The sequence below is a fragment of the Mobula birostris genome, chromosome 24 (assembly GCF_030028105.1).
Source record: "Mobula birostris isolate sMobBir1 chromosome 24, sMobBir1.hap1, whole genome shotgun sequence".
NCBI lineage: Eukaryota > Metazoa > Chordata > Chondrichthyes > Myliobatiformes > Myliobatidae > Mobula > Mobula birostris.
In genome coordinates, this window is record NC_092393.1 from 54,935,222 (window position 1) to 54,952,734 (window position 17,513).

The 17,513-nt window shown below is 46.6% G+C and overlaps 1 protein-coding gene across 4 annotated transcripts in view; it reads left to right on the forward strand.

The window, feature by feature from the left end:
• The window catches only part of slc26a11 (solute carrier family 26 member 11), a 39,738-nt gene that overhangs the window by 167 nt on the left and 22,058 nt on the right, over positions 1 to 17,513 (forward strand). For 3 of the 4 annotated variants that reach the window (XM_072242522.1, XM_072242524.1, XM_072242525.1), the window contains exons 2-5: positions 5,535 to 5,869; positions 9,317 to 9,509; positions 14,602 to 14,687; positions 16,213 to 16,292. In XM_072242522.1, the coding sequence (XP_072098623.1) occupies positions 5,684 to 5,869; positions 9,317 to 9,509; positions 14,602 to 14,687; positions 16,213 to 16,292 (545 nt within the window). In that variant the 5' untranslated portion in view covers positions 5,535 to 5,683. Of the gene's footprint in view, positions 1 to 106; positions 225 to 5,534; positions 5,870 to 9,316; positions 9,510 to 14,601; positions 14,688 to 16,212; positions 16,293 to 17,513 lie in introns of those variants that run through there. The other variant, XM_072242523.1, reaches the window with a different exon arrangement.

Sequence of the window (17,513 nt, forward strand, 5' to 3'; positions counted from 1 at the left end):
GAGTTGGGGTGGCCGCCCGGTAATTATGGACGCTTCCTTCCCTCTGTGCCCTGCCTGTTACACCCTCCACCTCAACGCCACCGGGAGGGGGACGGACTCGGTACAGTACTCTGAAATCGTTTCAAAATACTTCTGCCGGTTCGCCCCAGCGTTTTGATTATTTCTTTGCAAATACGTTCGAGCTTTTGAAGTGATTTGATTTGGCGCAAACGGCGCACTTCCCGGTAGGTTTGAATGTGGATGGGATCTAACGCTAACCTTTCTAATGGAGGAACACACACAAAATACTGTCGGATCCCGGCAGGTCGGGCAGCATTTGTGGAAGTGGATAAACTCGAAGTTTAGGGGGCGAGACCCTCCTTCAGAACTGGGCATCAGCTGCGGAATCTCTAGTGTTTTATGATCTTTCCAATGAGGTTGCCAAGTTTGATGGTGTTGGTATCGCTGCTTCTGGTCACACTTTGTGTGTGTGTGTTTTTATCTTTCTTTACATCTCTCTCTTCGGTCTCTTTGCACCCCGATCTTATCCTGTAACTTCCTGTTAGGGTTTATCAACAAGCATATTTGTGGTCGGTCAGTGGTTCCTTTACTGAGACTATGTAATTTGAAATCAGCCCAGCGGACGTTGCATAAATGCTGATTGTTTCAAAATAGTGTGAGGCTGTTCAAACCGTTCTGGGTCTGTTTTATTTGCTGTGTGTGGGTTACTAGCAAGGTTAGCGGTGATTTTTCAGACCAACAACTTCCCCTCCCTGTCGCCCTTAAAATGGCGGTGAACTGCGCCCGCCCCCTCCCCTTGTACACAGACATCCCACCCTGCAAAAACTCATTTCAGAGAGGTAGCACCATCACCCCCGCCCCGGCCGACCTCCAAGGGTGTATGTATACAGGACATTTGATTATGAAAGAACACAACGATTTATTTGATCACATATTGAAACTATTTACTTACACTCTCTCACACGTATACATTCCTTGTTGAGTATTTTGTTGGTAGTCTCAATGCTAAATGCTAATGTAAATAGCTTTTCTATTTCCTTTGTAAACTTTCCTTGTACTGTGATATGGCTTGCTTGGCAGATTTGAGCATTTTGCCGGAAATCTCAACCTCATAGCAGTCTATGTCAATGAATTTGTTAATTTTGCAAGACATCAGATTCACAAGATTCACTATTATATTATCACGGAGTTTTTTATTTATTCTATTACAACTTTAAGCAAGTCTACAGGGAGTTTGGCCTCATCACGTAGGACATCAATAGCAGAGCCCCTTAGCAGTCAGCCAGCTAGTTTAAATAACATTAGCTATACTGTAATGACACCTGTTAAACTCATAGAGTAACTCCTTAGCAGTCAGCCAGCTAGTTTAAATAACGTTAGCTATGCTAATGAACGAATGACACTTGTTAAACTCACCTCAACATGTCTTTTACATTTTAACCTACCATGGGCAATAGAAAAGTCACTGTTGCAAACAGCGCAGCGAGCAACACTGTCATTATTTTTGACCCCTATTAGGCAGGGGTACACTTTAGTGTAGTCTGGGGTGAAGTACGTTTTATATTTTCTTTTTTTGGAACACTCTGCCATGGCGCTGCAGGACACTAAACTGAACTGATGGACAATGTAAGAGAGAAAGAGGTCGACTGTAAAGCCCGCCCACAGAGAAAACTGATAGGTCTACTTAGCACAAAGAGAGACCAATCAGGACGCTCTCTCTGTCACTCTCGCTACTTCTGTCATCCCCTCCCCCTCCCCAAAAATCGATTTCCGGGATATTGTGTATAATTTGCGGGCATCAGGGAGATGCTATTAATATGCGGGAGATTCCCGGAACTTCCAGGAGAGGTGGGATGTCTGTGTACTCATCCTGGTGAAGGTGTTCCCGGTGTTGAAGGGTAGGGTGTCTGGAATGTGCTGCCCAGGGTGGTGGCAGAGGCTGATAAACTGAGGTCTTGAAGGGACCCTTAGATGGTAGAAAAAATGGAGGGCGATGGAGGAGGGAAGGGCTAGGTTGATCTTGGAGCAGGTTGGTGGGCTGAATGGCCTGCACTGATTCAGATCCGTGTGTTTATCACCTCTACACGTGAAATGCGTCGTTTGAGGTAACAGCAAGCGTTGCCAGAATAACACACAACACAGCAACCGCAAAATCACAACAGCAAGGCAAGTCCCTCTCCGCCCTCCCACACTGCGGATAGTTCTCCATCCACAGGAGAGGCCTCCGGGCTTTCAGCCATCGAGCTTTAACGTTCAGACTTCTGATGAACCTTCAGGCTTTGATTTTTGATATTGACCCCTGGACCATCGGATGGTGGAGTCTGGAGACTCCGAACTCGCCAGTTCTCCTGCTGTGGTCTGTATAGGTCAGTACAACATTGTGGGCCGAAGGGCCCGTAATGAGCTGAACTGGCCTGTGTTCTAGGCTCCCAGCCTCTATGAGTGTGTGCCCAAGTTGCCAATAATCTTCTAAAGAAAATTCTTGTACGCCATGATAATTTGGACAGAGATTGTCATTAATAAATGATTATTAACAATAATTATGGACTTTTTGAAGGGGGGAAAAGGAAGGGTCTAGTTGCTCATGAGGCAAATACAATAGGGTCTTTTCAGAGACTCTTGGACAGGTACATGGAACTTTGAAAAACAGAGGGCGATGCGGAAGGGAAACTCGAGGCAGTTTCTAGAGTAGGATACATGGTCAGCACAATGTTGTGGGCCAAAGGGCCTGTAATATGCTGTACATTTGTATGTTACATGTATTCAACATTTTACTGCTTCATTTGGCAGTAACGATTATCATTATGTATCCTTTAATTATGGGTGAGATTTGAGAATCAGAGGATGGCACTGAAGTGGCAAGACGCGTAACTGTGTTAGTGTGCAGGGGGTCCTGGGGTCCGCATCGGTTGCTCCCCAAAAGTGGCTGAACAGGTTGATAGGCTGGTGAAGACGGTGTATCCATGATTGCCTTTGTTGAAGTGTTCAGTTCAAGTGTCGGAAGGTTACATTGCAGCTTTATTAAACTCTGGTTAGGCTGCATCTACGGTATTGCGTTCAATTTTGGTTGCCCATTATAGGAAGATTGTGGAGGCTTTGGTTTACAAGGCTGCCAGCTGATCAGAGGGCATGTGTTATATCGAGAGGTTGGGACAAATCTGGGTTGCTTTCTCGGGGGTGGTGGAGATTCAGAGAAGATCTGAGAGAAGATTATGAAATGCTGGGTAGAGTGGACAGCTGGTATCTTCTTTTCCCTTTTCGGGGGTTGAAATGCCTGGCACCAGAGGGCACGCACTCGAGGCGAGAGAAGGCAAGTTGAAACACAACGTGCGGGACAAATACAGAGCGGTGGGTGCCTGGAATGGGGGCAAATACAAGCATTTAAGAGGCTCTTAGGGAGGGATGTGAATGTGCAAAGAATGGAGGATATGGAGATTGTATGGGCAAAAAGGATTAGCTTACTTGGGCATTTAATTCCAAGTTTAATTTGTTTGGTACGCACTCTGGACTGAAGAGTTGATTCCTGTGCTGTCCTATCCCAGGGTGGTGAACCCATGACAGGTGCAGACATTTTGTTAGCAAGCGGCGAGTGGAACTGCCTTCGATTCTTTAAACCACACCTGTGATAAAAAAGTACATAACGATTATCTTTACTGCCAAATGAAGTGGCCAGTAAGTTTTGCATTCTGAGAGCAGTAAGAGGTTATCACAGGAAACGTCTCGTGCTGGCTTACTGCCAACTGGTTGGTTGCAAACACACGTGATGTTGCATGGTGCATTTTAAAATCCTCACAGACCTGGTATTTGTACAGTGTTTGAATTGTAAATGGTGACAATAGCAATGCAATTTGGAAGTATTATTTTCCAATTGCCATTTAAAAAGATTAGTATCAATTTTTGAACAGATTTTCTAAAATACTCATTTAACTCAATCTGTCTCTGTTGTATTTTAACAGTAAAAGACAAGTAGACATAAATAACAAACAAGACTCGTTCCTCTTCCTTAAATTCCACAAATGTTGTTACTAATTCATTAGTCATTGATCTCCATTCAAAATTCTTATGAAGACTTTTGCCAATTTGGCCACGCTCTCAAAAAGATCCCTCACCCCTGTAATCTAAATGTTTACGGATGCACCTAAATCTAGACTCGAGTCAGGTAAAGGTCCCAGTAGTAACTACCCTCTCAGAACTGACTAAAGCAGGATATCATCTATTGAACATCATTCCAAATCAGAATCGGGTTTAATATCATCAGCACACGTCATGAAACTTGTTAACTTTGCAGCAGCAGTAGAATGCAGTACATGATAAATATAGAAAGAAAACTGAATTACAGTAAATATATGTTTATGTCTAGTACAAAAACAGAAATTTTAAAAAAAGTATTGAGGTAGTGTTCATGGATTCAATGTCCATTCAGAAATCAGATGGCAGAGGGGAAGAAGCTGTTCCTGAATCGCTGACTGTCTGCCTTCAGGCTTCTGTACCTCCTCCCTGATGGTAGCAATGAGAAGAGGGCATGTCCTGGGTGATGGGGGTCCTTAATGATCAACACCGCCTTTCTGAGGCACTACTCCTTGAAGATGTCCTGGATACTAAGGAGGCTAGTCCCATGATGGAGCTGACTAATTTTACAACTTTCTGCAGCTTACTTTGATCCTGTGCAGTAGCCCCCCAATACTGGGCGGTGATGCAGCCTGTCAGAATGCTCTCCACAGTACATCTATAAATCTCTTCAGACTCCTAATGAAATATAGCCGCAGTCTTGTCTTCCACTGATGCATTGGATCCAGGCTAGGTCCTCTGGGAACTTGAAATTGCTCACTTTCTCCACATCTGATCCCTGTATGAGGATTGGTGTGTGTTCCCTCGTCTTGCCCTTCCTGAAGTCCAGAGTCAGCTCTTTGGTCGTACTGATGCGTGGAGTGCAAGGTTGTTGCTGCAGCACCACCCAACCAGCTGGTATATCTTGCTCTTGTACGTCCTCTTGTCACTGTCTGAAATTCTGCCGACAATGGTTGTATCATCGGCAAATCTATAGGTGGCATTTAAGCTATGCCTAGCCACACAGTCAGTGGATGTAGAGAGAGAGTAGAGAAGCACAGCAGGAGAAACAAGCCCTTTGGGCCGTCGAGACCATTCTGACCTGTTATTCTGTCTAGTGCCATCGTCCTGCGCCTGGACCATAGCCCTCCTATCTCCTATCCAAACTTCACGTAAATGAAATCAAATCCACACCACTTCTGCAAGCAGCTCGTTCTACACTCACACCACTCTCTGAGTGAAGAAGCTCCCCCCTTAGTTTCTCCTCATTTCACCTTTCACCCTTAACCTATGAACTAGTGTAGTCTCATCCAATCAGAGTTTTACCTTAGCTATACCCTTCATAATTTTGGATACAGTACCTCTGTCAAATCTCCCCTCATTCTCCGTGCTCTAGGGAGTAAGCTCCTAACCTGTTGAACCTTTCCCTATAACTCGGGCCCTCGAGTCCTTGCGAAAACTGATTTTTACACCTCTATGTCCTTCAGGGATCCCGGGACGATGAGCGGAGGCCAGGCCGTTTCTGAAACCATCGGCAGACTGAAGAGTGATGTCATCGCACGATCCCCAGGCTGCTCCGGTGCGAATCGCTTGGCGAGACCTGCCCTCGGGCGGCAGGAGAGGCTCTTAAGGCAAGATGGCGTCCGCGCTGAGGAGCGCGTGCTCCCGGCGCACCTTGCAGAGATGCTTCCCGATCCTGGTGTGGCTGCCCCGCTACTCGGCTGGGTGGCTGCGGATGGACGTCCTGGCCGGAGTGACCGTGGGGCTGACCGTGGTCCCTCAGGCCCTGGCCTACGCCGAGATCGCTGGTCTTCCTATTCAGGTAGTCCTGTGGCTGGTCTTTGTCCTAGTGAATGACCTCAGGTTTATCACCTCTGACACGCATTGTGACGCTTGTTGTTCTGGGCAACAGTACAATCCCTTAAAAATTACTGTAGGATCACCTACCTAAACTTAAAAATAATGCAAGAAGAGTGCAAAATGGTGAGGTAGTACTCCTGGGTTTATGGACCATTCAGAAATCCGATGGCAGAGGGGGGGAATGTTACTCCTAAATCATAGAGTGTGTGTGTCTTCAGGCTGCTGTACCTCATCCATGATGGTAGCAATCAGAAGAGGGCGTGTCCTGGATAGTGAGGATCCTGCATGTGGCTGCTGCCTGTTTGATAGCAGATAGACTAGTTTCCATGATCAGAGCGGCAGCCAGTTCCAATTGGAACTGATGCTGGAAACACTCAGCAGGTCAGGCAGCCTCTGTGGAGAGAGAAGCAGTTTCAATTCCCCCCTCCCTGAGAGCTTGCTGCTAACTGTAGTTTGGCGAGCAGCTCTGGGCTGCGGGGTTGCTTCAGCGACTGGTGCTCCAGCGCAGAGACGTGCTGTCGCAGATGCCGTCCATCGGGCGTGAGCCCCTGTCTGAAAACCCAAGATACTGCAGACGTTGCAAGTCTGAGATTTAAAGCGGAGATAATCCTGGAGAGAGGAACAGAGCTGACGATCACTGACCTGAAACGTTCGCTCTTCCCCTCTCTCCGGACGCTGTCTAACCGGCTGAGTTCTCTCAGTTCCTGTCACCTCCAGTTGGAGGTGGAAATTCTCTCTGATGGCCAGTGGGAAAAGTATAGGATCTTGCTGATTTTGCCCTTCCACTGCCTCAGCAACCTTGCCTTTGGCCGGAATGTTTTGAAAAGGTGGACAATCGGGCATGGCCTTCTGTTAGAGTCATGGGGCAATGCAGCTCAGAAATAAACAATGGGCACCACAGTAGGGTGGCGGTAGTGTGAAGCTGTTACGGCTCGGGGCATCGGAGTGTGCAGTTCGATTCTGGCACTGGTGGTAAGGAATTTATACGTTCTCCTCGTGACTGCACGGGTCTCCAGATGTCTTGGTTTCTTCCCACAGTCCAAATACGTACGAGTTGGTATGTTAATTGGTCATTGTAAGTTGTCCTGTGATTAGGCTGGGAGTTAATGGGTGGGTTGGTGTGTAGTGCGGCCATTCCGCAGTCTCCAGTGTTCCAGGAAATACAGTTTAGTTTGGAGATACAGCTCTGTAGCAGGTTCTCCCAGCCCACGAGTCCACACTGCCCATTAAACTATTAACTCATACGGCTTTGGAATGTGCCCACTACCCATTAAACGATTAACCCGACAGCTTTGGAATGTGCCCACTGCCCATTAAACGATTAACCCGTACTGCTTTGGAATGTGCCCACTGCCCATTAAACGATTAACCCGTACGGCTTTGGAATGTGCCCACTGCCCATTAAACGATTAACCCGTACTGCTTTGGAATGTGCCCACTGCCCATTAAACTATTAACCCATACGGCTTTGGAATGTGCCCACTGCCCATTAAACGATTAACCCATACGGCTTTGGAATGTGCCCACTGCCCATTAAACGATTAACCCATACGGCTTTGGAATGCGCGTGGATACCGGAGCACCTGGAGGAAGCCCATGAGGTCACGGGGAGAACCTGCAAACTCTTCGCGGACAGCGGTGGGAATTGGCGCTGTTATGGTGTTACGTTAGCTTCCACGCTATGGTGCTGCCCCCGTCCTTGGGATTATTCCGAATCCAGGTTTCAGTTTATTCCAGTCCGAGCAACGTGACTTGTTTCACTTCATTAAATGTTAGGAAGAGCCAGAGGGTGGTGACTCATTTCCACAGGCAGCTGTGGAGGCTGAGTCATTGAGTGTATTTAAAGCAGAAGTTGATAGGTTCTTGATTAATAGGGTGTCAAAGGTTAAGGGGAGAAGGCAGGAGAATGGAGTTGAGAGGGAAAATAAATCAGCAATGATGGAATGGTGGAGCAGACTCAAAGGGCCGAATGGCCTATTTCTGTTCCTATGTCCTATTGACTTAAGGAAAATTCTCTGCCTCAGAATACAGGGACAGAGATGAGGAATTTCTTTATCCAGATGGTGGTGAATCTGTGGAGCTTACTGCGACAGACAGCTGTGGAGGCTACGTCACTGGGTATATTTAAAGCAGAAGTTAATAGATTTTTGATTAGTAAGAACATCAAAGGTTATGGGGAGATGGCAGGAGAATGGGGTTGAGAGGGGTAATAAATCAGCAATTATGGAATGGTGGAGCAGATTTGATGGGCTGACTATCCTAATTTTACTATGTCGTATGGTCTCAAGTACTTGCTGTGTGTTGCGACCTTTGGTTTCCATTTCAGTACGATGTCTGTGTGTTGAGGACTTTTGTCTGGTTTTCATTTCAGTACGATGTCTGTGTGTTGGGACCTTGTTTGATTTCCATTTCTGTACAATATCTGTGTGTTGGGATACTTGCCTGGTTTCCATTTCTGTACAATGTCTGTGTGTTGGGACATTTGCCTGGTTTCCATTTCTGTACAATGTCTGTGTGTTGAGGACTTTAGTCTGGTTTTCATTTCAGTATGATGTCTGTGTGTTGGGACCTTGTTTGATTTCCATTTCAGTACTATGTCTGTGTGTTGGGACCTTTGGTTTCCATTTCAATACGATGTCTGTGTGTTGAGGATCTTTGTCTGGTTTCCATTTCAATACGATGTCTGTGTGTTGAGGATCTTTGTCTGGTTTCCATTTCAATACGATGTCTGTGTGTTGGAACCTTTGGTTTCCATTTCAATACGATGTCTGTGTGTTGAGGATCTTTGCCTGGTTTCCATTTCAATACGATGTCTGTGTGTTGAGGATCTTTGTCTGGTTTTCATTTCAGTACGATGTCTGTGTGTTGGGACCTTGTTTGATTTCCATTTCAGTACTATGTCTGTGTGTTGGGACCTTTGGTTTCCATTTCAATACGATGTCTGTGTGTTGAGGATCTTTGTCTGGTTTCCATTTCAGTACGATGTCTGTGTGTTGGGACCTTTGGTTTCCATTTCAATACGATGTCTGTGTGTTGAGGATCTTTGGTTTCCATTTCAATACGATGTCTGTGTGTTGAGGATCTTTGTCTGGTTTCCATTTCAATACGATGTCTGTGTGTTGGGACCTTTGGTTTCCATTTCAATGCGATGTCTGTGTGTTGAGGATCTTTGTCTGGTTTTCATTTCAGTACGATGTCTGTGTGTTGGGACCTTTGGTTTCCATTTCAATACGATGTCTGTGTGTTGAGGATCTTTGTCTGGTTTCCATTTCAATACGATGTCTGTGTGTTGAGGATCTTTGTCTGGTTTCCATTTCAATACGATGTCTGTGTGTTGAGGATCTTTGTCTGGTTTCCATTTCAATACGATGTCTGTGTGTTGAGGATCTTTGTCTGGTTTCCATTTCAGTACGGTCTCTATTCCTCCTTTATGGGCTGCTTTGTTTACTGTCTGCTCGGCACCTCGAAAGACGTCACCCTGGGCCCGACGGCGATCATGTCTCTCCTCGTCTCCACGTACACTCGCCATGACCCGGTGTATGCTGTGCTGCTGGCTTTCCTCTGCGGCTGCATCCAGCTAGTGATGGGAGTCCTGCGCCTCGGTAAGTTCCTGGCCTCGAACTCAATGGTGACCATTGATGTTCTTTTCCCCGTCTGTGTGAGCACTTTTGGGCCCTTTATCTAAGGAAGGATGTGCTGGCATTGGAGAGGGTTGTGAGAATGATCCCAGGAATGAAAGGGTTAACTTGTGAGGAGGATTTGATGGCTGTGGAGGTTAGAATAGTGGTCCCCAACCACCGGGCCGCAAAGCATGCGCTACCGGGCTGCGAGGAAACGATATGATTTGGCGATATGAGTCAGCTGCACCTTTCCTCATTCCATCACGCCCACTGTTGAGCTTGAACGCACGCGCGAGGTCATTACCCGCGCGTCATCCATGTCAGCGCCAGAAGGAGATCAACTCCTCGAGCTTGCAAATGACGGCGGGCTGAAAAGTATGTTTGACAAAACGTCTCTACCGGTATTCCAGATCAAAGTCAAGGCTGAATATCCTGAGATAGCCACAAAAGCACTGAAAACTTTGCTTCCAACATATTTCTGCGAAGCGGAGTTTTCTGCAGTGAATGCAACGAAAGCTAAATTGCGGAATAGACTGGACATAAGGAACCCCCTTCAAGTATCGCTGTCTCCCATCACCCCTCGATGGGACCGTCTTGTTGCAGGGAAACAAGCCCAGGGCTCCCACTGATTCAGCGATATTGGTGTGTTGCAATGATTTTATATGTTCATACGGGGAAAATATGTGCTGTGTGTTTAATATCCAAACGTCACTTAAAATGTTACGATGCTATTGACGTATAAGTGACTTATATAACCATATAACAATTACAGCACGGAAACAGGCGTTCTCGGCCCTTCTAGTCCGTGCCGAACGCTACTCTCACCTAGTCCCACTGACCTGCACTCAGCCCATAACCCTCCATTCCTTTCCTGTCCATATACCTGTCCATTTTTTCTTTAAATGGTAATATCGAACCTGCCTCTACCACTTCTACTGGAAGTTCGTTCAACACTTACTTAAAGCTCCCCTGATAATTGACTTATCACTATATTAATGCGAGGAAAATATGCAGTATGTTTAATATTGAATTCGATAGATAAACCTTTTTAGAAACGAAATTGAGTGTATTAGCTACTTATCACCTATAGTCCGGTCGTGATTAACAATCCCCCCTCCCCACCCCCCCCAAACAGAATTGCCAACAACGATTTGTGGAAAAAAATCCGCACGTACACACATGCGCACTGGTGCCCGTGCAAGGCTTCATGGTCATTGTAGTCTTTCTTGGGGTAAACACAACGTATTTGACTGCTACTCTTGGCCGTTGGCAACCCTACCCCCCCCCCCCCCCGGGTTAACCGGTCCACAAGAATATTGTCAATATTAAACCGGTCCACAGTACAATAAAGGTTGGGGACCCCTGGGTTAGAAGAATTGGGGTGGGGAGATCTGACTGAAACCAAATTGAATATTGTGAGGTGTAGATGGAGTGGACGTGGAGAGGTTGTTTCCAGTAGAGGGGAATCCGGGACCAGAGCCTCAATAGGATACTGCTTTGGAAAAGAGATGAGGATTTTCTTTAGCTAGAGAGCGGAGAGCCTGTGGAATTAATTGCCACACAGCTATGGAGGCCAAGTCATTGGGTATATTTAAAGCAGAGGTTGATAATTTCTTCATTAGTAAGGGCATCAAAGGTTATGGGGAGAAGGCAGGAAAATAGGTCTAGCGGGATAATAAATCGGCTATGATGGATTGGCAGAGCGGACTTGATGGGCCGAATGGCGTAATTCTGCCATTATATCTTGTGGGCTGGGTGGGAGTAAGGAGGTGGGTGACGGATATGTGGGGGGGAGACTGCACCATCCTCCTGTGCAGCTAAGTGTGAACTCGGTTGGGGTGTGGTGGGGCGTGTGCACAGGCTGAATCCACTGCACTGCCTCCTGCAGGGTTTGGGCTGACGTACAGGGCCGGTCTCTCCTCTCTGGTCACAACTCTCCAAGCTCCCTTCGCTCCGAGTAGGGTATCCTAACCCTCTCCTTTATGGCCTGAACTGATGTGGATGACCTCAATCACCAAAACTCTTAATTGATTCTATGACCTCTAGACTCACTTTCAAGGACTCTTTACAACTCGTGGTCTCAGTTTTAATCTGTATTTGTACAGTTTGTCTTTTGCACACTGGCTGTTTGTCAGTCTTTATAGTTTTTCATAAAATTCAATTTTTTTGTAAGTGGAAGGAAACGAATGTCAAGATAGTACATGGTAGGATATGCGTACTTTGATAATAAATTGGCTGTTGGACTGTTGTACTTTGATTTGGGAGTCACTGTTGACACCAGTGATGGACAATCTCAGTAGCTGAGATGGGACGTGTTGAAGATTTCAGCTGTAGCTTCGGGACCGATGATCCTCGCTCTGGAGTCAAAGGCTGGTGTGGATCTGGGGAAGGACGTTCCCACCCAGAGGGTAGTTGAAATCTGGAATGCCCTAACTGTGGAGCTGTTGGAGGCAGAGAATCTCAGAACATTAGCTATTGTTCAGACGAGCACTTGGCTCACGATGGTGTAGAAGATTGTGGACCATAATATTCAGAAGTAGGATCTCTGATGTCTTGATATTTGGCATGGACAGGAAGGGGCTAAAGGGCCTTTGGGTTCTCTGGCTCTGGGTTTGTTCCTGTACAGAGACATAATCATAGCGTCCCAACAGCTGCTGTGACACCACACTGCTGTATCGTCCTAGGAATGAGGTCCTATGGAAGGTCACCAGCCTGAGACATGAACCCTGCTACGCTCTCCACAGCAGCTGCCTGACCTGCTGAGTATCTCCTTCACTTGCTGTTGCATTTTATACTTGCAGTAAATCTAGTTTGTGTTTTTTTTTAAACCTGAAGTCCAGTCTGACTCCTGGGCAAGAGGACTTGTGGCAAGGACAGGGGAATTATCTCTGGGATCCAGGGTCCTGCCGAAGGGTCTCAGCCCAAAACGTCAACTGTACTTCTTCCCATAGATGCTGCCTGGCCTGCTGAGTTCCTCCAGCATTTTGTGAATGCTTACTCCTTGCTCAATATTATTTGGCCGCTTCCACTGTCTGGGAGAGCTCTGTATTCCCTACGTTCCAGCAGGGACCTGCTGAATACTTCATTGTACTGGCACCAACTTGGGTGCTATGGTGCTGAAAGGCATGGAGCATGCAAGCTTAGTTGGTGGAGGGAGGGTTGGCGATGTTGTGGATAGTGCTGAAGATTATCGTAGGTTACATTGGGGCATTGACAGGACGCAGAGCTGGGCTGAGAGTTGGCAGATGGAGTTCAACCCAGAAAAGTGAGAAGTGATTCACTCCACAAGGTCAAACTTGAAGGCGGAGTACCGGGTTACTGGTGGATTCTCAGCAGCTTGAGGGAACACAGAGATCTTGGGGATCAGGTGTGTAGATCCCTCGACGTTGCTGTACAGGTTGATAGAGTGCTTAAGGAGGCGGATAGAGTAGTGATTGAGTTCAAGAACCATGAGGTGAAGTTGCAGCTCTGTAAAACTTGGAGTATTGCGTCCAGTTCCGGTCGCCTCATTATTGAAAGGATATGGAAACTTTAGGGAGGGTACGGGGTGATTTATCAGGATGCTGTCTAGATTAGAGACGTGTCTTCTGAGGGTAGGTTCAATGAGCTGGAGCTTTTCTCTTTGGAGTGAAGGAGGATTTGGATTGACTATCACTTACGTCATGAGGAGTAAAAATCTTTACATTACGTCTCCGTCTGAATGTGGAATGTGCAATTTATGGTAATTTATAATAAATAGTATGTACAACAGGACAGTCAATATAACATAGAAATACAATTGTATCAGTGTGAATTAAACAGTCTGATGGCCCGGTGGAAGAAGCTGTCCCAGAGCCTGTTGGTCCTGGCTTTTATGCTGCGGTACCGTTTCCCGGATGGTAGCAGCTGGAACAGTTTGTGGTTGGGGTGACTCGGGTCCCCAGTGATCCTTTGGGCCCTTTTTACACACCTGTCTTTGTAAATGTCCTGAATCATGGGAAGTTCACATCTACAGATACGCTGAGCTGTCCGCACCACTCTCTGCAGAGTCCTGCGATTGAGGGAGGTACAGTTCCTGTACCGGGGGGACTTGAAAGAGACGTGCAAGGTGATTAGAGAAATAGAGCGAATGGGCAGTCAAAGACTTCCCAGGGCAAAAGTGGATAATGAGGAGGCATAATGGATAATAGGGTGATTTGGAGGAAAGTATAGGAGGGATGTCAAAGGTTTTTTTTTACAGAGTGGTGGATATGCACTGCCAGGCATGGTGGTGGGATCAATCCATTTGGGATATATTAAAGATTCTTATAGGCACATGGATGAAAGAAATACGGAGGATTACGTAGGAGAGAAATGGAGGGCCATGTAGGAGAGAAGCCTTAGATTGATCTTGGAGTAGGTTATGTTGGATCCGACTGTTTAATTCTTAGATTAGACTGTTTAAATTTTCTTTGCAGTTTAATAATTATCTGTTTGTATTTTATATAATGATACAAGTCACTGCCTACTATGATTTCCAGTGGCTATAATATGCACAAAACAGTTTAATATGCCTCTTGTGGTTATGCAAAGTATAATTCGAGAACTCTGAAAGACCCTTTGTAGTAAGTGAATAGGTGTTTTCTCATTGGTTAATTTGGTACGGCAGTATCGAATAAGTACTTTCTAATTGGTTTATTCTTATCTATAAATTAGAATGTAATTTTTCCTTGTCTCTGGGTGTAAAATAATTAAACACGAAGTGTTTAATCTTGGCTTTCTCTTTTACTGTCTGTTTAGTTTCCTTCTGTTTTATCAACTTAATAAAACGATTGTGAAGTGACAAGTTTTTGCCACTTTCCTGACTTCTAAAATACTTTCGATGTACACACCAGAATCCATAAGTTATAGGGTTAGCACAACATTGTGGGCCGAAGGGCCTGTACTGTTCTATGGACTTGGTCTTGATTTGTTTTGGGAATCCGGCCGAGTTGTGTTATTTACAGATCCGAGGGCAAACGTTGGTTTGCTTTTTTTTGGCCAGTGTCTAGGCTTTGCCCCGAAACAGGCTCACTTACTGTTTGCTGGACACTAACCTGCTTTGTTTTATCTCTAGGCTTCCTCGTTGACTTCATCTCTCTCCCGGTGATAAAGGGCTTCACCAGCTCTGCTGCCCTGACCATCAGCTTTGGCCAGGTGAAGGTACGATCTTAAACTGACTTGTGTTTCTGGCTGCGGTGGGGTTGATGGAACTGTTTGTTTTTAAAAATATCGTTCCAGCACAGGAGGCCTTTTGGCCCTTTTTGAGCGCATGTCAGCACTTTGTAAGAGATTCGTGTTTCTTGGCAACAGCACAATAATTTCCCCTCGGGTACTTGCCGTAATTTCTCTGTCGCATCTGCTCCAGACAGCAAGTTGCAGATTATCACCACTCACTGTGCATCATCAGGTTTTCCTGGTAACCTGTTATCAATCACCCCTCCGCCCCTGCTCTCTGCTCCTAGGATGTTCCAGCAACAGAGGCAGTGTTTCGTTACTGAGTTGCTCCAAGCTGTTTATGGTTTTGAACATTTTCACTGGGGGGGGGGAGGTGAAGGAAGTCTCTCATCTCTGCGGTTCTGTTGGACCTTCCAGGTAACGTGTGCCGGTGGGGGAGGGCGACAGAGTGGAAACATTCTGGGGTTCCGCAGTTTCTCCCTGAGCTGTTGCATCTCCCCTGAGTTACTAATTTTATTTAGAGACGGTGTCAGGCCCTTCAGCCTGACAATCCCGTGCTGCCCAGTCACACCCGTGCGACCGATAACCCGCTCGGCTTTGGACCGAGGGAGGAGACCGAAACGTCCGCAGGGAGGCCCGCGCAGTCATCAGGGAAACAGACGAACTCTTCGCGGGCGGCGGCGGCGTTGCTGGCAGCGTGATAGCGATCCGCTGGCTGCTGTGCTGCCCGAACCGCACTGACTAATACACTGTCAGAGGAAGGGGGTCCCGTGGAAGCTCACCAGAGAGTTGGACGTTTACACCTGAAAGCTGGTCTATGTAACTGTCGGATGTTGGGTTCTAATGAAGCGAAGTGCGGTTTCAGACTATTTGTTTGTGGTCTGACCCTGCCTCTGTTTAGATCGTAAGGCATAGGAGCAGAATTAGGCCAATGGGCCCATGGTGTTTGCCTCGCATTTCATCATGGCTTGTTTATTTCCCCTCACAACCCCACTCTCTTGCCTTCTCCCTGTAACCTGCGGATGCCCTCGCTAATCAAGAACCTCTCAAACTCAGCTTTAAATATACTCAAAGACTGGCTCCACAACCGTCTATGTCAATAAATTCCGCAGTTTCTTCACTCTGTCCAAAGAAATTCTTCCTCCTCTCTCTTCTAAAGGAGCTTCCTTGTATTCGGAGACTGTGTCCGCTGGTCCTAAGCTCCCCCACTGTCGGAAACATCCTCTCCACATCCACTCTATCGAGGCCTTTCAATACTCAACAGCTTTCAAGATGTCCCCTCCCAAGTCATTCTTCTAAACTCCAGTGGGTAAAGGCCCAGAGAAGAGGGTTGCGGTGTGACCCGGATGGGACTCGAACCCACAATCTCCAGCTCCGGAGGCTGATGCCTTGTCTGTTAGGCCACTGGGTCACCGTGGACTGAGCAGAAGGGCAGTGCAGATGGAGCGGGTTTTGCTGTGAATGAAGCTGCAGATATTTAACTCTTTAACACCGTTATCCTTTCATGCAGAACATCCTCGGACTGCGCGACATTCCCCGCCAATTCTTCCGGGAGGTCTACTATACCTTCTCTAATATCCCGCACACCAGGTCAGTGTCCCGCTGAGGGGTCGGTCTCGGGGCTTGATCCTGGGTAGACGGGGAGTTGGGTGTTGCTGTCCATCATTACTGCCCTGGTCGGGAGGAACAGGGTTACAAACTGTCTAAGAAAAATGTGTCAGTAGTGTCCTTCACCATCTCGTGATATCTTGCAACAGCAGCGAGATTTGGGAGGTTATCACCTACAGGGGCCCAGTTCTGTTCTCCCGCACAACGAAGACGGGGGTCAGCCATTTTGGCAGCGCCTCCATGTAAATGTCGTCACAGATTCACTGGATTCTGAAAGCTTCGACTCGTTCCTCAATCACACGATTTGCTTGTGCACCAGGAGGACAGCCTGGGCCCTGTCACCTCACTGTTCTAAACTCTTCCATTTTAGTACAGAAATTGACTAGGTGGACAGAGATGATTGACCAATTGGTAACCTTGTGGATGTTCAAGTTACTCATTTGCATAATCAATCACCAATCACAATACTTTAATACAGGTGTTAATAGCCAATAGAATCTACTCGTTAAAGGCCAATAATACTTAGCAGAATTTTAATTTTAAGGTGATTGGAGGTAAGTATATGACGCGAGGAAACGATATGATTTGGCGATAGGAAACGATACGAGTTAGCTGCACCTTTCCTCATTCCCTGTCACGCTCTGTTGAACTTGAACGACCCCCACCCCCGTCGGCCGGTCCGCAAGGATATCGTCAATATTAAACTGGCCCGCGGTCTGCAAAAGGTTGGGGACCCCTGGTCTAGGGGATATTTTACAGTTTGTGAGTGGGTGGAATTTGCGGCCGGCGTGGCAGAGGCAGACACATTCGGGACATTTCAGATTCTTGGACAGGCACGTGGAGGATAGAAAAATGGAGGACTGTGTGAACCAGAGGGTTAGATTGATCTTAGAGTAGGTTAAAATATCCAGGCTGCCATCCCAGGGCAAGGCCAAGGGAAATCCCGTGGAACCTGAATTGGAATGGAGAATGTAATCTCATCTTCGTGGAAGCCACAAAACTGGTGGGCTGTTTTTTTTAAAGAAAACGACAATCAGGTTCACTGTTGTTCTTCAGATCGAACTCAAAGTATGACTTATCATCGAATTGAGTGTACGTCACTGTATACCACACGGAACCATTGTCATGTCGGCATTTTCAGTAGAACAAAGAAATACATTCAAATCAGTGGAAAACTACACACACACACACACACACACACAA